This window comes from Sciurus vulgaris (genome assembly GCF_902686455.1).
Source record: "Sciurus vulgaris genome assembly, chromosome: 15".
NCBI classification, from domain to species: domain Eukaryota; kingdom Metazoa; phylum Chordata; class Mammalia; order Rodentia; family Sciuridae; genus Sciurus; species Sciurus vulgaris.
In genome coordinates this window covers 4,503,504-4,530,724 of record NC_136476.1, presented here as the reverse complement: position 1 = coordinate 4,530,724, position 27,221 = coordinate 4,503,504, and the positions used below count along the sequence as shown (strand labels likewise).

The following is a 27,221-nucleotide window of genomic DNA, read 5'->3' as shown; positions in this document are numbered from 1 at the left end:
GGGGATTTCATCCTTTTTCATGTCTGAATAGTTTTCATGTAAATATACCTCATTTTCTTTATCCATTAATCCACTGATAAGACAGCTCAGATGATTTTATATTTGGTTGTGTAGGGCTGAAATAAACACAAGTGTGCAGATATCTCCTTGATATAATGATGTAATTTCCTTTGGATATATACCAATAGGATTGTTGGTTCATAGGGTAGTTCTATTTTTCAGTCTTCTGAAGAACTCCCATCTTCAACAATGCCTGTACTAATTCACATTCCCACCAGGAGTGCATTGGGTTGTCTGCATCCTCACCAGCATTGTCTTTCTGATAATAGCCATTCTACCTTTTATGAGATGGTATCTCATTAAAATTTTGATGTGCATCTGTCTGATGACTAGTGATATTGAGCATTTTTCATATAGCTTTAGGCCATTTCTGTATTTTCTTTAAAGAAATGTCTATTCAGGGAAAGACAGTATAATGAATAGAATATTACTTTCCTATGTTCATGTATGAATACATGACCAATGTAACTTCACATTACATACAATATGAAGTTGTACTCCACATATGTATAATATGTCAAAGTACATTCTGTCATGTATAACTAACTAGAAAGAACAAATTTTTAAAAATTAAATTAAAAAAGGAATGTCTATTCAGATCCTTTGCCCATTTTTCATCTTTTTTCCCATTGAATTCCTTACATATTCTGGGTATTTTTTGTCATATGAATAATTTCAAATTTTTCTCCCATTCTCTAGGTCACTTCTTAACTGTTTTCTTTACTGCGTAAAGCTTCTTAGGTTAATATAATCCCATTTGTCCAGCTTTGCTTTTATTGCTTGTGCTTTTAGAATCTTATAAAAAAAAAAAATCTCTGCTTAGCCCAACATCTTGGAAGTATATGTTTTCTTCTAGCAGTTTAATAATTTGGGGTCTTACATTTAGATCCTTGATCCATTTTGAATAGACTTTTGTACATAATGAGACGGGGCAAGTTTCATTCATCTGCACATATAAATACTCTGATTTCCCAGCATGTATTTAAGAGACTATCCTATCTCCAACGTACCCTCTGGCACCTTTCTTGAAAAATCAGTTGGCTGAAAAGACAGATTAATTTTCAAATTTCTATTCTGTTCCATCTTCTCATGTTTTTATGCTGGTTAACACGCAGTTTTGATCACTACAGTTTTGTACTATATTTTGAAGTCAGATACTGACTGCTGCCTCCAGCTTTGGTTTTGTGTTGGTTTGGGGGGGGATGTTTAGGACTGTTTTGGCTATTCTGGATCTTCTGTGATTCCATATCCATTTTATGTTTTTTTCTAATTCTGTGAAAAACAACATTGGTATGTTGATGCTGAATCTACACATTGCTTTGGGTAGTACGGACATTTTAAGAATGTCAATTCCTCCAATCTAAAGCATGAGATGTTTTTCCATTGTTTTGTGTGTCCTTTTTAATTTCTTTCTTCACTGTAATTTTCACTGTCAAATTTATCATAGTGTTTGTTAGTTTTGAAGTTACCATGAACAGCATTACATTTTTTATTTCTCTTTCAGCCAGTCTGTTATTAGTATTGTTATTAGTATAAAAATGTTGTTTCCTTTTTTGGATCCAGATATTTAGGGAGCCACGGGTTACAGTTAAGATGTAGCCAAGTCCAAGAACAATACCACATAAAATCAGTCCTAAAAATGGCATAAAGAAACCCCAATCACAAAGATATGAATCTCTTAAGGGTATAACACCCCAAACTCTTGAGGAACATGCATTTTGCCAAGAAGGACAACAGAAGATTTGAAGATGCAAGCAAGTAATACCAAGGCCCTGAGGCACATGTCAAGACTATGAAGGTTCAAGGAGGTAAAGCTTAAAATCCCAAGGAGTATCAGCTGCAAGCTCAATCAACAATTTTCCATGCACTACAAGGTTCCCATCTGTTCCTTGCTGAGAGCCAATGTTCTTCCTCAGTCACTTCCCCTGAAATGCAACTATTCATTCATTGTTTTGATTCTAACTTGTGAATGAGGCAAGCACTGGACACCTCTATTTGGTCATTCCAAGATGATCTGGGAATGTCACCAGCACCATTTCAACATCCAGTAATCCTGTTTTCTTTGATGCATTGTTTGTCCTTGTTCTTTTTTCTTTCCCCTTGAAGAGTGGGGGTGGGAATGGGTAAAATATTCTAGTCTTCTCCTTGCAAATCCAGACCCACAGACCAATTACAAATTAAACAAAAATAACAAGTGGATCGGTGATCTACAACTAGAATCATAAAACTTGGAAAACATAGGTGAAAATCTTTGTGATGTTGGATTTGGCCATGGAGTCTTAGCTATGACATAACACAGCACAACAGGGCTGAGGTTGTAACTCAGTGGCAGAGCACTTGCCTAGCATGTGTGAGGCACTAGGTTCTATCCTCAGCACCACATAAAAATAAAATAAATAAAGTTATTGGGCTGGGGATATAGCTCAGTTGGTAGAATGATTGCCTTGCAAGCACGAGGCCCTGGGTTCAATCCCCAGCACGGCAAAAAAATTAAAAAAAAGCACAACAAAGAAAAACAGAAAAACTAGATCACAAATGGGCAAAGAACTTAAATAGACATTTCTCCAAAGATAAAGGGCCAATAAACAGATGGAAAAATGTTTATCACTGTTAATTCATTAGGGAAATGCAAATCAAAACTGCAAGGAGATACCACTTCACACCTACCAGAATGGATATTAAAAAAAAAAAAAAAAAACCTTCGAAGTGTTAGCAAGGACATAGTAACTGATGGCAAGAATTAAAAACGGTATGTATCCATTGGGTACAGTGGTGCACCAACTGTCATCCCAGTTACTCAGGACACTGAGGTAGATTTTAAGTTCAAAGCCAGCCTGTGCAACTAAGCAAGACCATGTCTCAAAAATAAAAAAATAACATAGGTTGGGGATATAGCTCAGTGGTAGAACACCCCTGGTTTCAATGTTCAGAGCTGCATTAAAAAAAGGGGGCAGGGGAGATACAGCCCCTGTGGAAAATAAATTAGCAGCTCTATCTCAAAAATCTAAAAATAGAATTACCATATGACCCAGTAATTCCACTCCAAGGTACATATCCCAAAAAACTGAAAACAAATTCAAACTTGTACACCAATGTTCACTGAATTATTATTCACAACAAGCAAATTAGTGAAATGTTCATCAACAGATAAAATAAGTAAAATGTGGCAAATACATATGAAGAAATATCATTCAGCCATGAAATCAAACACACTACACAATATGGATGGGCCTCAGGAACACGCTAAGTGAAAGAAGCCAGACATGAAGACATATATTATATATGAACCTTGCAGAGTACATAAATGCAGAGACAAAGCAAACTGGCAGATGCCAGGAACTGGAGTGAGGGGAGAATAGAAAAGAATGGCTACAGGGTTTCATTTTGGGTGATGAAAAAGTTCTAGCTGATAGTGATGATGCAACAATGTAAATGTACTTAATGCCACTGAATCGTACCCTTTAAAATAACTATAATGGTAGATTTTGTATCATGGGTATTTTACCAGTTTTTTGAAAAGGAAAAATACAAGTCAAAGGCCTTCCCTACAGGGGTCATGCCCATCTCCCTAAACTCCCTGCCACATGGAAGAAATAGGCTAGAATGTATGCTTCTTTTACACAGACTGTTCCCCAGAGAGCCGTACTCAAAGTCAAGTATAACCTGTTCCTTCTACAATATTCAACAAGCAGCTGAGTCATGACTCTTCTTAGAAAGGAACCGTTAAGTAGAAAACTGTGCTCATCATTTTTCTCCTACTGGGATTAAAATGCGTGGTGGATTAAGATGTTCACAAATTCTTTCATAGTCTTCCCATCAAGCAATGGGGTCTCTAACTTCTCTTAAATCTAGACAAGCTAAGACTTGCTTATCTATTAGATATGGAAGAAATGACACTGGGTCTAGGATTTCAAAAGATGGCAGCTTCCATTTTCTTAAGCATCTGCTCTTGAAATCCATTCACAACATTGTACAGAAGCACAAGCAGCCCTGAATTAAGATTAAGATCCTGATTACACTCTCAGATGAAAGCATGCACCTAAAGCCATATGAATGACCCTTCTTCAAAGTAAATTCTCCACACCCAGGCAAACCACCATAGCTATATTTACGAAGTCCTGCTAAAAATGCTCATTCATAAACAAAATAAATGATGGGGATGTAACACAGTGGAGAGAGCACTTGCCTAGTATACTTAAGGCCCTGGGTTCATTCCCCAGTATCAAGGGGGGTAGGGGGTTTGGGAGGGGGTTTGACTTGCTTCTAAACCATCAACTTATGGAGTATTTGGTTATGAAACTTAGACAACACTCAACCACAAAAATTCCCTCCCCTCTTTGGCAAGTGTAAGGAGTGAAGAATATGTTTGAATAACTTTTCTTTAAAAAAAAAAAAAATCTAGTCTGTGAAAAAATCTGACATGACTTTCCTATGTACGTATATGAATACACCACAATGAATGTCAACATCATGTACATTCACAAGACTGGGATCCTAATTAGAATAAGATACATTCCATGTTTGTATAAATATATCAAAATAGATTATATTGTCATGTATAACTAAAAAGAACCAATAAATCAAATCTAGTATGAATGCATAAGTGATTATGTGCCCATTAAATAATCTGGCTCCACATTTACTCACCTTTGGGCTTTTTGAAGAAAAACTAGAGCCCCTATCCATGCCTACCAGTATTCTAAGGTAGAATGGAGTAAAGCAAGACAGGAGTAGGCTGTCTAGACCAGTTGTGTTTTAATTAGAAAAACAAATATTAACACATATATATTGGGATTACAAACTGAGAATATGTTCCACCACTGTCCTAGTTCTAGAGGAAATCTCAATTCCATTCTACTCAATCTCACCAAAACAGAAATGTTAGAAAGGAGGTACTTTTCCACTACTGCAGAAAGGGTTGCCCACGAAGAGTAGTTCAAATGTATACACAAAGACACTTTTTCCTGACAATGAAAGGCAGTCCCAGTTGAGAAAATGACTACTGGAAAGACAAGGAAACCCTCTTAGCCCAGGCAACTAAGTGATTTTATTTAAAAAACAAAGATTTTAAAAAGTAACCTACATTGGGAATCAAAAATGAGCAATAACTCCTATCTGTGATTTTTGGTAGAAAACAATTCCCCTAAGACTGCTTCCCCCACCTCTTGTGCAAATGATCACACACTGATCACTCCCAATAGAATACAAACATGATGGATTTCCCAACCTGAAAGAAGAAAGGCAAACTTCCACACCACCAACACACACCCCTCCCTACAATTACTGCAATTTCTGTGACCCTCACTATCTCTTCAGTCCACTCTAAACTTTCCCCACCACTTTAAACCCCTTGTCATAGCACATGAAGCTGGAGCATTGAACAATCAATCAATCACACCCATCCCTGTGAATAAATTTCTTCACTTTCTTTCAGGAGCTAAGTTCTCACCTTCCAACTATCAATTCATTTGCTTTGCAGTTTTTACAACTGCCCTCTCATTATCTCCCAATTAATATGTTAAGTATATTCAACAAACATGTCAAAACTAAACTTCTGATTTACACTCTCCTCATGTTTATTTTGCTCACCCTGCTTAACTATTCTCTTGTTCTTTACTTCAAACCTCCACTATTAAAAAATCTTACTGGTTCTATCTTCAAAACAACCCCAAATTTGCTGCTACTTAGTACCTCATACTACTACCAACCCAGCCCAAGCACCTGTGATCTCTGAGCTAAATTATTGCTCTACCAGTCTCCCTGCTTCTACCCTGGGTTTCCTAGTTCAGTGGTTCTCATCTAGGAATTTGTCAGAAATGCAAATTCTCCTCCAATTCCATAACTAATAATCACAAATGCTGGGAGTAAAACACAAAATTAACAAGTCCACCATGTCAAACCCCAGAGCCACCACCAACCCTATCATCTCTCCAATCTTATTCTCTATACTGCTTTCTCCCTAGATCACTTTGCCCAGCCCCCTAACTCCTGTGTTCTACCAAACTTACTTAGAATGCTCACAATTCAAGGGCTTTTTCATTAGTTGTCTCTCTTCTTGGCAAGTTCTTCACATACACCCAAGATGTCTCTGTTTAAATGTCACCCTGTAAATGAGGCTTTCCCTATCTTATGTAAGAACAACCACAACTCCCTTCCTGACCTAGCCTCCTTACTATGCTGAATTTTTCACTAAAGTATTATCATTTCCTGGCAGGCAAATGTTCTGTTTACTATATGACTCTCTACGTTCTACTATGTGAGTCCCATGTAGACAGAACCTTGTTGTAGTTACTGCTATACTTTAAGCAACTGGAAAGATTAATAAATGTTCAATAAATGACAACTTTCTGAGGTAATGGATGCCTATGAGAAAAGATAATAGAGAAGCTGAGAAGGACATCTGATGTTACTTAACTGACAATTTCAGAGCCGAAAAGTGAAAGAAAAACAAAACAGATCAAAGAAGCACTGTGAGGTGCATGAGAAGAATGCAGCAGTTGATGGCAAATGTTAAACTAGTTCAGAATACATAAATCACTGGGTTAGCAAAGTTTAAAGACTTCAGAACTGAGCCCTGAAAGAATGGCAAGCCTTATATATGCCCAAGAAAATAGCTAAATATCATGTGCAACACCAGAGAAGATTAGCAAAGTCTGGAGTAACCACTTTCAAACAAACTACTGCAGGATTTCTTGTAACTTTTAACAAGTATAATAGTAAACTCTGAAATAAAGTACAACATCAGGATTTCCTTACCTTAACCACAACATCTTTTTTGGTTTTATATATCTAGTTTCACTTTTGTCACTAACAAATTTTTATCTTTTGTTATATTTTGTCAGTGATTTACACCTGTTAACATAGTAATAATGTCTCTCCAAATCCAAAACCTCTTTTCATTACTATATTTAAATCAAGTTTGAAATTCAAGATTCTGAATATACACAGGCCGGCTGTCATTTCTGTTTGTTCAATATTTGCTACACTTTATTTAGGCTATATCATACAAATTCCACTTGGGAAATAAAATCCTGAAATGTTATTCTATTCTATTCCAGTCTATTCTTTATTTTCAATTTGTACTAAATAACTCAGTATGAGAACAGTTTAGGCCTATAGTATTTTAAGTGTCTGTTTAGTGCTTTTAAGAATTTCAAACATGTTTGTCAACTTACAATATGCTCATTTCCTGATAAGCATATAATAAGTGGAAAAAACACCATTAAGTCAAAAATGCATTTAATACACCTAACCTACCAAACATCACAGTCTAGCAACATGATATACCTAGAGTATCGATCTTTTACCCTCATGTTTAAGTGCTTGACTAAGAGGAATGGCTTGTTGCTGCTGCTGCCTCCCCAGCATCCCAAATTGAGTATCATATCACATATTGCTAGCCTGGAGAAATATCAAAATTCAAAATGTAAAGTATATATTCTTCTGAATATGTATGGCTTTCACACCACCAGAAAGTGGAATTTTGAACTCTTCAACAAATATTTGGATCTAAGATAAACACATCAGTAACAAATAAAAACTCATGCCACTGCCACTCTTAAAGGTACTTTAAGATTTTACGACTGCCCAGTCTAGGATACCCTCTAGGTCTCACCAGATTCATAATAAAGAAATCATGATATCTTACTCAAAGTCGAATTAATTAGTCAGAACCAAAAAGGGTAGAGCCCAAATCACATCCCTTCCCAGTGAGCTACACAACATAGCGTATGCAACATTTTCATTGGGGAAGCTTGAAAAATTACTAAAGAGTAAAGTGTGACAAAACCTGGGGTGAATCTACTCCAACAGCTTTGAAAAGACACAGAGAAAACATCTTTATCTTTCTACAAAAGAGGCAAGACAAACCAAGTGTAAAAGCTAGAGATTTATTGTTATTTTGTGATTAATAAATCATCAAATTAGTTATGACATTGTCCCACACTGTATACTGCCATTCACCAATACAAAAGTCTTTAAACCAGACTGAGGCATAAGGCAGAAAGAGTAAAGACACATGAACACCATCCTTAACCTCCTGTGGTCATGCCTCCACCCTGACCTCTGTACATGTTTTCCTCCTGGGGATGGTGTCAGAACAGTGCATGGACTGGTGGGCAACCTGGCCTTTTGACCTTTTTTAATAGCAAGCAACTTACAGAAATAATGGAATTCATCTTGTATTTCCCTTGATTTTATTGGTCTGAACTCATTTTAGGTTACTTTAACATTTTAATTTCCTGAAACTGTACATGAGAGAAATAACGACCTAAGAGAATACTGAAACAGAGTCAGCCAAATATATTACTGACCCTAAAAGTTATGTTTTAATTGGTCCTAAAGGAATGTACCACCCCAACAATTTGAGAGTCAGGCAAAGAGAACTTCTTTGGGGAGGGAAGAAAAAGGCTGTAGAACAGCCAAATGTACTCAACATTGTTTAAACGGCTCTTTTTCACCCCGAGTAAGACTTCGTGACTACACTATATGCACAGAAATCCTAACAGAATCTTGGTTGCCAGTATTATTTAGTTTAGGCTGGCCCAATTCAGGATAGATTCCGTCTCGTCCCCCCTCCCCCATTCCCTTCTCTGAGTCTCTGTAAAGCACAATATTTAACTATTTCTTAATAGAACTATCCAAACACTTCAGAAACAAGTGGCTCACAAATCATTTTAAATTCATGTATTGCGTGTGCATGAAAAAACCGATAAACCCAAAAGATTGTTCTATTTTTATATGGCGATTAAAAGTAACTGAAACATCAACACTTTCAGTGAAAGCAATATTTCAATTACAAATTGTAATGCCTGTTAAACTACCTATGGGAGAAGCTGAAAAGACCTAGGCAAATGCATCTTGGGGTATACTAAGGTGCTCCTTCAGTTTGCACAAAGATTAAGGTAATTTACAATCTGTGAATGTTGAGACAATGTTACATTATGTTGTCTGTACAATTAAATGTCCCTAAACAGGTAACCAGAATCAGCTTTTCTACTTATATTTTTAACAAACCTGACTATCCGGCACTTTTGCTGAGATGTTCATCAAAGATGCTGTAAGATTCTATACAATCAGGAAACACTAAGCTTTAAGAGTATTTCCTTATTTTTACTTTTCTAGTTATGGGTATTCTGTTCAGATAACCTATCACCGTATGTTTCTAGAAATGCAGTCCCAAATGTGCATACAGTATACAAATAAAGCAAAAACTGTCAGTAGTAAAATCTTACAGCATTTTGTTTGCAAAAAATACATGCCAAGTCACAATAAGCAATATTGTACCACAAATTATAGAGCGCAAATGATTTGCTTCTTTTTAATGCTTTTATTCTACATAAATTACTACCATAGGCTAACGTTTAAAAAGCAAATAAAATGGGCAGATGCAGGACAAAATCTGTTCTCACCCAACTATAAAAGGTGATGTTTTTAAAAAATTACAAGAAATGCAGAAGTGTTTGATGCATGCAGTAGCCTTAAATGAAAAAGCATTGATTCCCACTGTTCCAAAAAAGAAAAACACAGAAATACCCACACATCTTACTGCACTCCACCTTAAAATGCATCATATTGGGTTTGTTTATAACAACACAGAATTCCAAGAGTCAAAATGAAATAAAGCAGGTATTTTAAAGATTTAAGAGCCGTTATCAAAAATAAATTACATTTTTTTCAAGATACAGAAGTGCTGCTATGATGGCTGGGAACCCAGTAACCTTTCAATAGCTGCATTAATATCACCTCCTGTTGCTATTAGTGCTTGTAAGTTTGCTTCACGGTTCAAAAATCCCATTGCACTGAGCTGTTCCAGTTGTTGCTGAAATCGGACTTCTGGATTCTGTAGCTGTTAATAAATAAATAGACAGATAAACAAACAAACTCACTGGAAGAGAAACCAGTCCACTTCACACCTAAATAACTTTAAATGTTTTAACTGCTTTTTTACAACATATGCTGAGCTACTGAGCCTTATAAGCCCTGCCTCTCCAATCATCAATAATACAAATAATGTTAAGTGCTAGAAGGGACAGGAGGAAAAAGAAAACACTTATATCATTGTTGGTGGGAATGTATTATGTAAATTATACAACTACTATGAAATTAGCATGGAGATTCCTCAAAAAACTAAAAAAGAACTAACCATATGATCCAGCTATACAAGGAACTGAAGATACCTGCACACCCATGGTTATAGCAACATAATTCACAATCTGTCTGTTAACTGATGAATGGATAAAAAAAATATGGTACATATGTGATTTTATTTGCAGGAAAATGGATGAATTGGAGAATATAATTTTGAGCAAAATAAACCAGAGTCAGAGAGAAGTATCAGATGTTTTCCCTCATATGTGGAAGCTTGGGAGGGGGGAACAAGGAAAAATAGATGCCATGAAAGTACATGGGTGAACACTGGAGTGAAGGGAAAGAGAAAGGAATATGAGGGAGTAAAATTGATCAAATTCTGCTTTTTACATACAGACAAATATACGTAATGAAACCCACCATTCTGTATAAAACCGAGATGTACTAATTAAAAAGAACATTATCCAACATTCAACATATTTAAAATTCATTAGGCACTTGAATTCACTCTAATTTACACTTATCATTTCAAACAGATCATGGTCTAGGAATATAGTTCAGTGCTAGGGTGCATGCCTAGCAGACAAAAGGCGCTGGGCTCAATTCCCAGCACTACCCAAAAAACAAAAACTAAAAAGCAGCAGCAGAATAAACCTCATTCTTATACAGGCTCATGAACATTCAAAAAATACAAAAGCAAATAGTTTAGAAATAAAGATGTGGCTACTTACTAGTTGAGTAATTTTGTAAGTATTCTTGTGTATAAAAACCTAAAGTTCCAATGAGGTTCAGATTTAATTACTTCACTAGCCAATTCTGCTTTTAGGGTCATAAACTATAGTCCTATCCTGACAATTCGGCCACATCAAATCTTTCAGAAAGGAGGTAAAACAAAAACATGAATATCCAAACAATCCTAGTCTACCTGGTAATGGAGAGACTGCTCAACTTATATAAAGATTAATTTGTCAAATAACCAGTCTTTTGTTCGTATTAATTCCATGAACATCTACTGAGTACCCACCATAAGCTAGAAACTATGCAAGCTATCAGGAATATAAACATAGGAGCTGGGTATGGTGATGCATGCCTATAATCCCAGCAGCTCGGGAGGCTGAGGCAGGAAGATGGTAAGTTCAAAGTTTAGCTTCAGCAACTTAGTGAGGCCCTAAGCAACTTGGGAAGACCCTGTCTCAAAATAAAAAATTAATAAACAAGGATGCAGATGTGGCTCAGTGATAATGCGCCCCTGGGTTCAATCATCAGTACCAAAAAAAAAAAGAAAAAAAAAGAAAAGCAAGCCCACATAAAAGTTAACACCCTCCCTTGTTTATTGCATTTAGCAAAGCTTGAAATTACCACCTAACAGATATTGAAACTTTTTTTTCCATGCAGTAGTATGGAGGCAACCTATTAAAATAGGTTTGAACTGGCAATCACCTTTTTCTAACAGTACATTCTTGGTAAAGCCAATAAATGTTTACAGATACAACAACATTATTAGCTGGTCCCTATTTCTGAGAGGCAGGGTGTGTGTGGGTGTGTGTGTGTGTGTGTGTGTGTGTGTGTAACACAAGTTCACAAGTTACACAGTAGATGATGTGATGGTAGGTAAAGTGAGACAGAGTTTCTCCAAGTAAAAATAAAAAGACTACACTACAACTATCCAGGGGGTTCTAAGAATAATTAAGCTTCTATTCCTCATTGACCAAATTTTGTAAAACAAAACCTTTTCAAATGATTTTCAAACAGGTGTTTCAATGCATAACACTTAGAGGATACTTCTAAAAAAAATAAGGCACTGGATTAAAACAGTCTTCCCAAGAATTAACAATGCTTCCTTTAGCATATGATATAGCACCAAAGTTGAATTTTCATAATGCTTATTTTTAGATTCAATATCCTTAAAACTGTGCTTTTCATTAGTCAAAATACGAAAGAGCTACTTTTTTTTCCCCCTTTTTTATTTTTGGAAATTCCTAAATATCTAAAAGGAAGGCAAACCTTGAACAGAAAGAAACTGTTACCTGAGGATTTACTCCAGCAAGAGCCTGCAGCATTTGTTGAATAAATTGTTGGTGTCCAGGTTCAGTGGTTCCTGATGTGGGGCTTGTGTTTTCACTAGGTGTAGTGCTAGACCCATTGGTTCCTGAAGAGCCTCCAGTGTTTCCTAATGCCCCCAGGCCAGGAGTAAATCTAAAGAAAGCACAAATTCATAACAAACCTAAGGACTTGCAAAACTAGAGTCCAGAATAGGTAGTGAATCACACACATTTTAACACATTATTAATTGCCTTCTTAAAAATAAGCATTTATAACTTGAAAATTCTCACTAAAAACAATCTCAATCAAAAACAGGCAGAATGACATTAAATGTGAAATTCTCAGAGAAAGCAACCATTAAGCACTTTCATAATCTTCCCCAAATAAGCCTACCCTGGGATGAGGCCAGGGGCTTCCGTCGCTAATGTTTGTAAACCCTGCTGAATCTGTAACAAGGCCTGCATTGCTCTGGGGTTTGACATTGCTGACAGTGTATCAGGATTCTGCATCTAAGGAAAAAAGAAAACCAGTGGTTACAATTAAAATCAGTGTCACTAAATTTTCACATTTTTTCTTTCCTATATTTCTTGAGACCAACCTAAAACCTTACTTCCAAACAATAACCTACAATTTCTTTCCCCAAAATAAACACAAGTCCTCCTCTTTGACAGCAAATGTAGTATGCAAATCATTACTTGATCCCAAGTCCATCATGAAAGCCATTTTCATAATGGAAGATAACCAGGAGTGACTTCAGAAGTCACAATTATTCCCCTTCTCCAACAGAAGAAAAATTTATTATTTCTAAGAGACAACCTCCAAATGCACAATTTATACAACAATATGGTGAAAGCCACTTATTCCTCCTGACCAAGTGTTATCTGTTGCTAATGTAACAATTTGCCAATAATGTTCACTCTAAAACAATAGTTCTAAAATTCAAGTTAAAATATGTGTCCTGGGTTCAGCTTATCTACCTCCAGATATTCACCACCTGACCAAAAAATAGGCTTACATCATTACAATAGATCAAGAACAATAACTAACCTTAGCTAAAGAATTACAGGACTGAAAATCATTTGCATAATATATAAAGCCCTACAACTACCAGTTGCAAAACACCAAAATTGACTTTTCATTTACCTTTTTAAATAATAAAATATCATGGCAAACTCAGTACTTTTTTATAATAAAACCTTCCTAGTATGACAACACTAACCATTTTAATTTTACAAAATTCCAAGTTTGGGTAAATGAGATCTATCCCTTAGAAAACAGGCTTTCTATTAATTTACAAGAAATTAAAACATTACAAAGAATCCAACCTATACGATAGAACAGGGTAGCTCTTTTCTGTTATTTGAGATTAAAACCATAAAGTATAACACAACACAACATAGTACTTCAAAGTTAGTAAAGTGAAAGGAAATGGTTTATGGTATTAACAAAGCATTCAAAATCCTGAATCCACAAAAGAAAAGGGGGAAAAAAAAGTGGCTCTTTCCTCAGAACTTACATTTAAGAAATATATCCAAAAGGTCAGCAGTGAAATGGGGCTAAGGTAGGATCAAGCTGAATTCTCTGCAAATGGACAGGATTATCATATTCTATTCTATATTTTGCTATCAGCCAGAGAAGAGCAAGGAAAATGTTCATCAAACTTTTTCAAGCAAATCATTACCGAAGATAGCTAGCATCTTTTCTTACTCACTTGTTGGAGGAAAGTTGGGAGCTGTTGTCTCATTTGTTCTTGAAGCTGAGGATTTCCAGCAAATAAGGGATTATTCAGCATCATCTATGGGGCAAGTGTTCAAACAATTTTAACTGGAAATATCTGAAACAAGTAATGTACCTTGTTTAATATTCTATCTTCCCTAAGTGCCTAAGCTGGCACTTAAAAGAGAGGAAGGTAGAACATAAATTTTTTAAAAAAGGGAAAAATACTGTCCAAAAGAAGGACCTGGGGGCGGGGGGCATCATCTGTCTCCATGAGAGTGGTGATTATTATAATGACATGCAATATTCCAAAAAATTATAAGCAATCATTTTCTTAGGCTTTTCCTTGAGCAAAGGTGAATCTCCACTTTAGAAAGAAAAATGGGAGTAAGTGACTCTCATGAGGATACATTTTCTGCTACACGAAAGAATAAACATAAACATCAATACTATACATGGCTTGCTTAGAAACCTTGAAGCACAATTGGTAAGCACAGAGAAAATCCAGATCTGGAACCACTATATCTCCCTGCCTACTACAAAACAGTTAATATTATGTCCAGAAAAATAACATCACAAAACGCAACCAACTTGCCAGAGAAATGGAGCTGTTAGGTGAAAACCAGCCATAACTAGCACCAACAGTCCTCTGGGAAAACTATTAAAATGCTTTAAGACCTAAAAGATGTAAATCCATTAGAGAACACCAAGATTAGCATCTGGATGTCACCTCACTACCACCAGAGATAATACAAGTGGCATTACCTCCTAACCATCAGGTATCAAGAATTTAGTCAGGGTCAATATTAACATGATGCGGGATGTCTGAAATTAAATTACAATACACAAACAGCAAAACCAGGAACTAATAGATTCTTATAGTTTTGAAAAAGACAAATTTTCCCTAAAGTGCAAAGTCAACTAACAGTGATTTATTGATAGCTTATTTACCTGCCTCAAGTCTAGGGAGGAAATGACCTCTGCCCTCAAGTGTAGCTAGCCATATCAAAGAGCAATTATATATAAATGCTACAAGTAAAGAGAGTTCCCCTCCCTCTTCTAGGTCATCCATTGCTGCAAAATGGATCTTTAATTTCAACGCAATAATCAATGAAGGAATAAGACAATGATTTATGGACGTATAATATTCATTTCAAAATGATAAATAACTTCACAGAAAATAAAATACCAACTTGAGGTCAACAAACCTGCTTCTTTATTGGCTCCAGTCAAATACTTCTTTATTATGAACATTTTAATGTGATTACCACAATTACTTTTCAAGATTTATGTCATTTAAACTAACAGAAAAAAATATGCCATCTTAAACATATTCTTTCTCAGAAAATCATTTCCTTTGAATAGGATATTTCCCCTAACTTACCTGACTTCATACCACAATTAATACAGTTTTTATACTTATAAGACTGCTTTTTGAATATTTAAAAAATCAAAAGTGGAATACAGAAACTACAAACGTTGATTCTCTGATAACCAAAGTACACTGGAAAAGTTTCTCAGAGTAAAAGACATCCATCTGTACCTAGCCATTCTTTTTTAACATTTTATTTTTGGAGTAAAAAACAGTACGTTAAAGTACTCAAGTTCTTATAAATATAAAATTATGATTACGATGGCTGGGAATGTGCTTTTGAAGGTCAAATTCCAAAAGGAAGATACACATCCAGTATTGTTTATTAGTCAAATACACAAATTTTTAAAAACAAATAAAAACTGTCTTAAAAATTGTTCTGTATTTCCAATTGCACAAAATTTTTAATGGCAAATTATTATACTGCAAAGGCATAATGCTATATACTTCTATTAATAGGGTTCTAGAGTTTAAAATATAAAAGCCATTTCATCTAACAAAATGAAGAAAAGTGAATATTTAAGTTTTTAAAAATTAAGAAATGGGATTAAACATAAAGGAAAGTATTTTAAATTCCTAAGATTCTACAAAAGTCTCCCCTCCATCCTTTTTATTTTTTTGGTACTGGGGACTGAACTCAGAGGTGCTCTATAACTGAGTTACATCCAGTCTTTTTTATTTTGAGGCAGGGTCTCACTAAGTTGCCCAGGACAACCATGAACTTGTGATCCTCCAGCCTCAGTCTCCCAAGTTCTGGGATTAATAGGCATGCACCACCACAACTGGCTACAAAAGTCATTTTTTTCATTTGTTCTTTTTAGATATACATGACAGCATAGTATATTTTGACAACAAAAGCCATTTTTAATAAACAGCAAATATAAACTACAGATGAGCAAGGCTCAATACATTCTTCATGGTTTTACAAGCCCACTGTTGCCAAATCTGGAAGTGTATCGCAATCACCTCAAGGAACTTGGAAGGTTAAAAAAAGAAGATGCAATCTAATTCTGTCAAAATTTCTAAGGATTGAAGCACCAGCATTTAAAAAAAAAAAAAAAAAAAAAAAATCCTCCCCAAATGATCTTGAATGGTTCAGCCAGTGTTGAGATTCACTGATTTTCTTAGTTTTGGCCTCTCCAGAAAAACAAACTGGAAAACAAATAATTCAATAATAGACCAATGTATAAACTTGGGAGATGTGGGGGACACTGTTCTCATAAATTCCTCTCTGCTTTTAATAAAAGATTTCGGCTGTTCTGTTAGCATGGCAATTACAATCTGGGCAGTCTAACACATAAATGTCTTTCAAATGTATTGATACTATTCTTAATAGCTTTTAAAAGATTCACACTTCACAGAAGAATATACCTTTGAGAGGGTAACCTAAAACTTTTGTACTCATTTCCTAACTCAACACACATAAAGTAAACCTGCACATCTTTCAGACTTTGTAGCCAATGAGGTAGAGATGAAGCTGTTTCAATTATGTATGAAATTATTAATTTACCACGCAAAAAACAAAACTATCCAAAAAGTTGGAGATGCTCTTTATCTACATTTCTAATGTGTTAAAGTTAGCACATACAACACAAAATCAATAGTACTGTACTAGGCTACTTTAGTTCATACTGAAGTGCTATTTAATAAAATTGAAAAACTCACCTGAGCAGCAAGATCTGGATTCTGGCTTAGTGACTGCATCATACTTCTCATGTAGGGAGCAGACAACATGTTTTGCATAAGCTGTGGGTTTTCAGTTATTTGTTGCAACAAGCTCTGCATTCCTGGTGTGTTAAACATACTAGCTGAAAGTTTAGGGGAAAAAAAAAAAAAAGACATTATATTAAGGAAAACTTACATAACCAAAATTAAAGCTTTAAAATATACTATACACTGTGATTAAATTTTAGCAACTGCAGCTGAATACAGGAGCTCTCCCTTAACAATAGATTCACTTTACACAGACCCTAAATATTAAGTGAAAATTTTCAGAAGTGAATAACACATAAGTTTTAAATTGCAAGATGTTTTAGATTACCATGATGACATCTCATACTGTCCTGCTCCACCCCTTTCATCAAGCGTATCCACACTATATCACACTATATATACTACGCATCCATTTTGTCACTTAATAGCTAAATGTCAAAGTATCACAAGGCTTGTGTTCAGAGTAACCTTTATTTTTCTCAATAAGGGCTCCAAAGCACAAGAACTATATTGCTGGAAATTCAGAGATGCCAGAAATGCCATTAAGTATGTTTCTTTTAATGAAAAGATCAAAGTTTATTAAAAGGAAAAAATATGAGGACTCTACTAAGATTCACAGTAAGAAACAGAGCCTGTAAAACTGTAAAAGAAAAGGAAATTCATGCTAGTTTTGCTGTTCCCTTCAGAACACAGAAGTTAGACTGCAAAAGTTATGGCCGTAGTTCATGATAAATGTTTAGTAGATGGGAAAGACATTAAATTTGTGTATTTATGTTTTAGGGGAAAAAACAGCACACAGGGACTGATACTCTGAAGTTTTAGGTATCTACTGGGGGTCTTGCGATGTATCCTCTCAGGTAAGTGGGACTACTGTTACATATTATGTTCTTACTGAACTAATTAAGAATTTTAAAACTAAGATCTCTAAAACTACATGCCCAAAATATACCAGTAAAAGACAACTTGTGATTTTTTTTAAAATTCATTTTTATTGTAAACAAATGGGATACATCTTGTTTCTCTGTTTGTACATGAAGTAGAGGACGACTTGTGATCTCAAATAGTTCAAATCCAACCTAACTACACAACCTTGGGCAAGTTATTTAACTTCTTCATATTTGTTTCCCCATCTGTAAAATAGAAAAAATATTACCTACTATATAGGATGGTTGTGACAAATTAATGTGTAAAATGTTTGTTCTTATTATCCTCACTTTTCTTCTCTCTTTGGCTAAGAGCTACAGCTGAATTTATGTGAATTCAATGTGATAACTCTACTATTTAGGCAATTTTCTTTGAAAACTAATTTTTTAACTTGAATAGAAAGTTATACACCCAACTTTCAATTGATGACTATATATACTCAAACTCAAAGATATTCTATTATGTTAACTCATTAGCTTTGTCACTTTCCTTCTATTATTCCATTGAAAGTACTTTTATCAGGCATTAATACACTTGACTTCTATCTTTCTAATTTATGTAATACTGTTTATAATAATTTGTTTTTCCTATTTTCTCAAGTTGGAAGTATCAATTTAGTTTTTCTATATTCCAGAATCCAAGATTTGCATGCAGGACAAATCTGACCCACAACATGTTTTGGTATAGCCCATAGGGTAAAAATTGTTTTTACATTTTCAAACAGTTGGAGGGGAGGCATCCTTCATAAGTATTTTATGACATGTGGAAACTATCTGAAATTCAAGTTTTAGTGTCTGTAAATCCTATCTTATTGGAACAGTCATGCTGACTTGTTTATTATCTATGGGTGGTACTTTTGCACCACAAAAGCAGAGCTGGAATACTTGCAACAGAGTGTAGCACTATCACTGCTTCATATTGCTCCTCAGTGTGCCACCAACAAGTCAATCAGTTATAATTCATGTCCCATGAAATTGATGTAGCATTTTTTCATTACCAGTACATAACCAATCATATCAAAAAGAAGATAAAAGGAAGGGAGAAATGGACTACAAATCCATGCTTTAAAGGCATGGTAGAGTATAGATTATCTCATCAAATTAGATGACAAAACACTGTGTTTATTATGAAATGGCATTGAAGAATACTACATAGACACTGCCAGACTAAGCACTTATCACAATATTTCCTACTCACAAGAAAGCAATGGTCAGAAAAATAACAAAATTTAAACATCTCATCACGACTAAATTTCCTCACAAAATAAAAATTGAAAATAAGGCTAGAACCAAAGCTAAATTTTCAAGTGGCTTGTTTGTTAGTCAATCAAGGAAAGTCATATACCCACAGTGACTAATAAGCAGTTAATTAAATGTTAATTGCAGCAGCCAAATAAATGTGTCCAGAGAAAACAAACTTAAGCCTACTAACCTGGGGAGAACAGTGTTTTCTCAAAGAGTTAAGGACATTAAACACGACAACAATATTCAATTTAAAAACAACACAAATGATTCTGAATGATATTCCTTCCAGATGAGTCTACAGATGTTATGACACCACTTGGTTCTATTTTACTTGAGAAGTCAATGCCAAGTTTGAAGTGACTGAAAAATTGGTTTCATATAAATAGTCTGCATGGAACAACTAAAGTGAGACTATTTTCAAAGCTGAGAAAATATTTGTACTTCAGAACAGTAGAATCTGCTAAGATGTACTACACAGGATGTTGATAAAAATACATATAGGGAATCTGAGGGATCGAGTTGGACCAATCTACAAAGCTTATAAAAATAAAAAGGTAGTTAACAACTATGGTTATTCATTATCTTATTCGTCAACAGGTACCCTGGAAAATATTTTAATCTACAATGTTACTGAACTAGTTGAAGTATCAATGATAAACACCATTTACTCTTATAAAGTTAAAAAAGTCAATCCCATGAATTTTTGTTAGAAATAGTTCAATATCCTGACATGCCCAAACACAGAAAGTTGGTGGCTTAACAAAGGTAAAGTTTCATGACCCAGATTAAAATTTTTCTAAATGAGGCCACAACAAAACCTGTATCATTAAACACTTAGTAACTTTAAAAATTAGTTTTTCCTATAGATTTGGTAATGTTTCTCAGTGAATTTATCATTTACATGTGAAACTCACACTGTAGTCAAGTCATTCTGACTCCTAAAACTGAAATCACAAGGAAAGTCAAAGCATATTTTTGTGCTATCAAAAATTGCAACAAGGGCTAGGGTTTTGGCTCAGTGGTAGAGTACTTGCCTAGCATGTATGAGGCACTGGGTTCAATTCTCAAAAAAATATACATACATACCTATATACAAACATATATACGCGTGTGTGTGTGTGTATATATATATATATATTTATGAAATTTTTAAAAAGATACATCGACAACTAAAAAATATTTTTAAAAAATTGCAACAAGAAACAAAATGTCCCCTTCCACAATTTGCAGATTTATTTTTGAGTTTACATTACCAGCAGCACTTTCAGCTCAACACAAATGTAAAGGAATTTCCACATTTGAAAATTCACTGAACCATGTAATTGAGGAGCTACTACTTTCAATTTGAAGTAATTAATTTACAATGTAATGGGCATGCTAAAAGTCAAAGAATCTAATAAAATTCTATACATGCCTTTCCCAACTGATAAATATACTATTAAAATCATATACTTTTGAAATAAATTCATATTTTAAATGATATAAAAGTCTCATTACATATCAGTATTAACAGGTGAACATATACAATTTTGGTTAAAAAAATTGTGAACCCCAATTAAACAAAATGGCATCCTCTAAAAGTCCATTCCTCTCATTAGGAGATACGTATTCTAAAAATGTACTTAATTATTACTGTATTTTTAATTGCACCAAAAAAAAAAAAAAAAAACCTGTGGTATTTTGTTCTTCCACAATGTAATAGTCTTAAATTTTGCCTCTTGGCATGCAAAACCTCAAGTGTCATCTGACCCTTTACATGAAAAGTTTGCCAAAATTCTTCACTTTCTACAGTATTGTTTTTATAGAAAGCGAGTAAAGAATTTGTTACATGTATATATGTATATATACAAATATACAAATAAGTCTCAAAATTCAAAGAGCTGAGTTAGAATTAGGCATGTATCTATGTCCTGACAACTCTACAGGCTGGCAGAGTAAGTTCATTTTTGTTATTTCTTGTTTTTACTTGATGGGAGCACCAACATAAAACATTAGAACACCAAGTCATTAAATTAAAAACCTCAGTAAAAGTTGCAAAACTAATTTTTTGTATGTTAGACAAAACTTGTTACTGTGAACATCCTGCTATAAAAAAAACAGGACAAAAATCAAAGAAACATGCTCTAGTAATAACACAGATAACTGCGTATTCCCTCTGCACTTCAGTTTATCTGCTGTTGAAATAAGACTACCACCCACTTTTCTCAGAACTCTTAGGAGGATGTGAAGACACAGAACTGCCTCTGGAAATCTGCAGTAGCCCTTTGTACCATAATGCACACAAATGATTAAACATAACATATTTAAAGTCCTTTAGAAAACAAAAAATTTGCTGTCATCAATGGCCTTGAACATAGGAACATACATGATTTATTAGATGTCAGATTCCAAGGATCTTCCCAAAGGAACCAGAAGCACTCAGCAAAGAAATGAATCATGTTTACTGAGAAACAATTTTAAGATTTGAACATCTTGTTCTACATAAACCCATACCTAAACCCAAGCCTTCAGAAAGAAATGGCCTAAGAAATGGACACACATCAATTGGTTCTATAGGTTTGCTTTGAAAACACAGTGAAACTTAAGAAAGCACAATGCAAAACATTCATCAAGCCCAATGACAGCCATTATCTAAGGATGGAGTCAAGACTAGTTCCTTCCAGAGAAAAATGGATATACTATCCAGATCCTTTAATTGTGCCTATACTGGAGCCCTAGTTTATATGAATCATGTGACACCCTCTCTAACTCAACATATGCCTCAATTTTAAAGTACCCACAGACCACTCTGTTGGCCACAAAACAGTTCCATTTGGTTGCTGCCAAGATTCTACCATATACTGCTTCTATCCCTTCCAGGTTTTTCCAAGTTTCAATTCTAATTCCTTTTTTTCTTCAGCTTTTATAAAGTTGAGAGAAGTTAGGCTAAAAAGGTCCCATACAAGGCAATACTTTTCAACAATAAGGAATAAACTAGAGAAACATGAATGACTTTCAAAAACAATGTGTGAAAGAAAATAAGGCACAAGCAGTGGAAACTAATCCACAGTGGCAAAAAGATCAGTGGCTGTCCATATGGTAGAAAGAACTGAATAGAAAAAAAGACAAGAAAAAAATTGATTGGAGTGATGGAAATGTTTCATGTCCTAATCAGGGCAGCAGTGACCTAGTTATACAAATTCACTGAAACATGTAGAAATAGACACCTAAAATGTACAGGTACAGTGAGCATGCCTATAATCCCAACGACTCAAGAGGCTGAGACAGAAGCATTGCAAGTTCAAGACCAGCATCAGCAATTTAACAAGGATAAGCAACATAGTAAGAACCAATCTCAAAATTAAAAAGGGCAGGGATGTGGCTCAGTAGTTAAGTGCCCTGTGTTAATTTCCAGTACCCTCCCCCCAAAAAAGCATTTTATGCAAATTATATCTCAATAAAAAACAAATATATGGTGGGACTAGGAAGGGTAGTTATCTTTCATTCCCCCTACTTCTCTGTCAATAAGTGGACAGCTGCTTATTTTTCTACCTTCTATTTTTTGGTCACCTCCTCAGTCATAATTTCATTTGTTCTACATTACTTGAATGACCTCATAATCAAGCTTCCTTCATTAATTTTGGTTTTTCCAATAGATAATTAAAATAGTGACCAGAGTGTTTTTTTCATCATTCCTCTGTTTAAAATCTTTCTATGAGTAAGTTCTGGAGGTATATAGTATAGCATGATGACTATAATTAATAATAATGTACTTTACACCTAGAAACTGTTAATAAACTTTATTCTCACCACACAAAATAGTAAGTGTATGAGTGACAAATGCTAATCAGCTTGATTTAATCACTCCACAATGTATACATATATCAAAACATGCTGAACTCCACAAATGTATACAATTTAAAAAATCCTTTCTCCCCTCTAAAAAAACCCACGAAACTTGCAACAGTAAAAGATACTTCACAGAAGGTATACACCATACAACTACACAAACAACACAGCAATATTTATTATTATCCCATTGTAGGTGAAGAATAAAAAAAAAAAAAAAAAAAAAAAACATGAATTGTTATACACATACCTCCTACTCCAGGCACTAAATTTGGCCCAGTAGTACTCTGTCCAGAAGTGCCACTGGCAGCACTACCAGCAGTGCCACTCACAGTGTTCGTAGTGCCACTAGAAGCTGATGAGCCCTGGGAAGCCTGTGGAGCCCATGGATTGGGTAAGGGATCCCTATTTTCTGTACGAGAAGGTTGACTGCCTTCACCTGAGGATGTATTGCTCACTAAGGAAGCAAATGGATTACCACCAAACTGCAATAAAAGACATAAAAATCGGAAATAAGCTTTTAAGTAATAGATATAGAACTGTTTTTTAACGAAATCACATTCCACACATAAAGGCACCCCTCAATCACACACACATTGGTTTTAGGAGCTACTATGGGGCCTGAGCCTTGGAACAAGTGCATCACCTGCTCTTGTGCAGCACTCAGCATAGGTTCCTGAATGTCCGTGTACATGCGCCGTAAAGCATTATAACCTCCTGGTATACTTTCAAGGTTGCTCAAGGCTCGGTCCTGGTTTCTCATCATTTCCTGCATCATTGCTGGATTCCTGGCAAGTTCCAATGTCTAAGAAAGAAAAAATGTGTTAAAAAAAAGTGAAATGCGTAAGAATTACCTTATCCATTAACTACTGGTAAAGTTTATGGAAAGTCATTGTTTCAGACTAGCCTCTTCCATTAGGCCCCAGTACACCAAACCAAACCAGAATGGAGTCACCTGTGCTACTATGTGCCAGGTAATCAAACTGAACTTGGAAAGCTAGTTCAAAAAAACAAAACGAGAGATTCTAGTTAACCTTAATCAGCATAACAGGAAAGCAACTCTTTATAAGGGTCAACCTTCAGTCTGCTTTTTCTTCCCTACTTCTACTTTCTTTTTCTTTTGTTGTTGTTTGTTTAGTAGAGGGACTGAACTCCTGGGGCTCAACCCCTCTACTAACTCAGCCACATCCCCAACCCTTTTTCTTCATTTTTGAATTTTTATTTTGAGACACGGCCTTGCTAAATTGCTGGGGCTGGTTTTGAACTTGTGATCCTCCTGACTCAGCCTCCCCAAGCCACTGGGATTACAGGTGTACGCTACTGCACCTGGTTCCCTATTTCTACTTTCTTCAGCCCTTTTTTAATCTCCTAAATGCTAACTTCCTTTGCTCCACTCATGAGAAGACTTACTTTAATATACAGAATGAAGTATAAATCCAGAATCACAAATAAAAGCCAATTTGAGCTTTAAACCCAATTTGTTACAATGTTTAAGTCAGAAACTATTTTAAATAATTCCTGGTAGATATGTACCTCAAAAAGCAAACTATAATTCAAATAACATCAAAAGGGAAACACTTTGTTATGAATTAATTGTCCATATATAGAACTAAACTTTTTGTTTCTTAAACCCTCAAAATAACCTATTTAAAAGTGACTTTAAATGTAGCAGGAAAATCCAGAGTTCAAACAGTCCAAATTAGGGCTTTGGTGAGTTTTCCTAAACAATGATTAGAATTCTCTCTTTAACTCAGTGGTACATTCAGGGCAATCTCTGTCACCACAGAAAATTAAAAAAAAAAAAAAAAAAAAAAAATTTAGGTAAATAAACTGAAATGATGGGCTGGGGAGATACCTCAGGTGGCAGAATGCTCGCCTTGCAAGCACAAGGCCCTGGGTTCAATCCCCAGCACCACAATAAATAAATAAATAAACAAACAAACAAACAAACTGAAATGATTTTTCTACATACTTGTCTCATTATATCTGGATTATTCAGCATATGGCTAATTTCTGGATTTCTCTGTATCAACTGCTGCATTTGTGGATTGGCCATAATTAACTGCCTCATTAGGTCAGGATTTGAGAGCATGCTCTGGACGAAGGGATTTTCCATGATCTGGACCATCATTTCAGGGTTGGACAAAAGTTGTCGCTGCATTTGGCTCTGTAGTTCAGAGAAGTTGGTAGTATTCAAACCTAAGCTACTCAGACCTGCAAGTCCTCCAAGGCCACCTAAAAGGATAAGAAGGGGGAAAATAAAAGAAACATAAATGAAGGTCAGAAATTTTAACATTACCATGCTTGTGCTAAAAAGTGAAGATTCAAAAACTCAATAGTCCAGGAAACAGTTTTAAAACAAAACAGAATTCCTATTACTCACACATATTTAATTTCTATAACAGAAATTAGCCAAAAATTTATACTGATGTTTAGTAATAAAACCCACAATATACATTTTCATGTGGATAGTACAATACAAAAATGTATTTGATCCATCTCCTTGGTTCCTCAAAGAGCTCCTAAAACCCTCAGAATTTTCAGAGTGGTAGGTATGTGTCTTTTGTAATTTATAACAGACTTTTTAAATTTTTTTTTTTTTTTACCCTAAGCTAATTAGGGTTAAGAGTATAGGGCACCTCCATTAGGGCACCTCAGGACAGAACTGGTCATCGGAAAGATCAAAGGATTAAAAGAATGGAACTTTGAGCCTCACCCACTGACCTCCAAGAACAGGAGGGGATAGAGCTGGGAGACTGAGGTCTATACAAACTTTTTAAAAACATCATTCAGGGTTGGTGAGAACACCAAGATGTGAGGAGAAAAGTGTGCTAGCTAGGGTATGGCAACCTTTTACCCATCTTCCACCCCCCCACACACACACCTTGCACCTGTTCAAAGCATTGATCTATCTGAATTATATTTACTTGTTTATTATAAAGGATACAAGTAAAGCGTTTTGAGTTCTGGGAGACCTTCTAGCAAATTTTGATGCTGGGACCACTAGACAAGGAAACCCCCGGTTTTACAGCTGGTTCATCAAAAATATAAGATGGTCAGAGACTCACACTCATGATAGAAGTGAGGGCAGTCTAACTTGTGAGTCCTGACACTAACTTCCAATAAACAGAGTCGAAACTGAACTGAATGTACCACCAATAAAAAATATGAGAAAAAAGACTGAACTGAACACTGAACACCCACAGTCAAGTGTCTGAGAATTGGTTGGTATCAAAGAAAGCATTCCAGAAGATGCCAGCTAAAAGAAGTAGGGGGTTCCCCACACAGGACTATACTTCTATCTTTCCACAATTCTAACTTAAATTTACCAAGTAAAATTTACTATAAATTCTGGTTAAACAGTGCCAATCAAGAAGAGAAAGCCAGGGAACACTCTAAAAATAGACTATCTCTTTGCAGGAAATAAGTCACAAAAAAATCTAAGGGATTAAGAGAGAGATTAAGCACGTATCACAAAAATGTTTGCTTTATGAAATTACATAACCAAAAAAGGAATACATTCCTTACTTACTGAGCATTTTCTATATACAAAAGTGACAAGGTAAAAAATGCTTACATGGACTACTTTGTTCAACAGATACATAATACAGTAATAAACTACCTAAGTGGAATGGCTGTTTTTCAAAGAAGACATGAATCTTAATAAGTATGAATGAACAAGTTGAAAAGGAGAAGTGGGAAGACTGGGGGGTTAACACACATAAAACAGTATATACATAAAACATAGCAATAAATGTACTGATGTATTCTTGAAACTACAAAAAATTCAGTATGATCAGTAAGACAAATAGCGGTGGTCACCACATAGTTCATGTGCAGCCTTTTGCACTTGTACAGGCCCATGTGACAAGTTATAATCAAAGGATTGCAAGAAATGATGTATATCACTTTTGGTCAAAGGACTGCCAGTTCAATTTGCTTCTTCTGCCATGTTCCAAGTGCTATAGCTAAGTGATGACAATTTCATTAGCTTGAGTCTTTGAAGGACTGTATGAATGGGGGCCTCAAAGGTCAGTGAAGCTGGGTGAGGTGGCATATGCCTGTAATTCCAGCAGCTCAGGAGGCCAGACTCAGCAATTTAGTGAGGCCCTTAAGCAACTGAGTAAGACCCTGTCTCAAAATTTAGAAATAATGGCTAGGGATGTGGCTCAGTGATAAATTGCCCTTGGGTTAAATTCCCAGTATCAAAAAAAAACCAACCAAACAAACAA

General features: G+C 35.2%; 1 protein-coding gene across 2 annotated transcripts in view; it reads right to left on the bottom strand.

The window, feature by feature from the left end:
- Nucleotides 1–7,933: 7,933 nt before the first annotated feature.
- UBQLN1 (ubiquilin 1) overlaps nt 7,934–27,221 on the bottom strand; it is a 43,718-nt gene continuing 24,430 nt past the window's right edge. Inside the window, exons 4-11 of one of the 2 annotated variants that reach the window (XM_079113858.1) lie at nt 24,962–25,224; nt 23,636–23,794; nt 23,240–23,474; nt 16,946–17,088; nt 13,904–13,987; nt 12,586–12,701; nt 12,177–12,345; nt 7,934–9,907 (exon numbers count right to left, since the gene is read on the bottom strand). In XM_079113858.1, coding sequence (XP_078969984.1) covers nt 9,755–9,907; nt 12,177–12,345; nt 12,586–12,701; nt 13,904–13,987; nt 16,946–17,088; nt 23,240–23,474; nt 23,636–23,794; nt 24,962–25,224 — 1,322 coding nt within the window. In that variant the 3' untranslated portion in view covers nt 7,934–9,754. The remainder of the gene's footprint in view (nt 9,908–12,176; nt 12,346–12,585; nt 12,702–13,903; nt 13,988–16,945; nt 17,089–23,239; nt 23,475–23,635; nt 23,795–24,961; nt 25,225–27,221) is intronic. The other variant, XM_079113859.1, reaches the window with a different exon arrangement.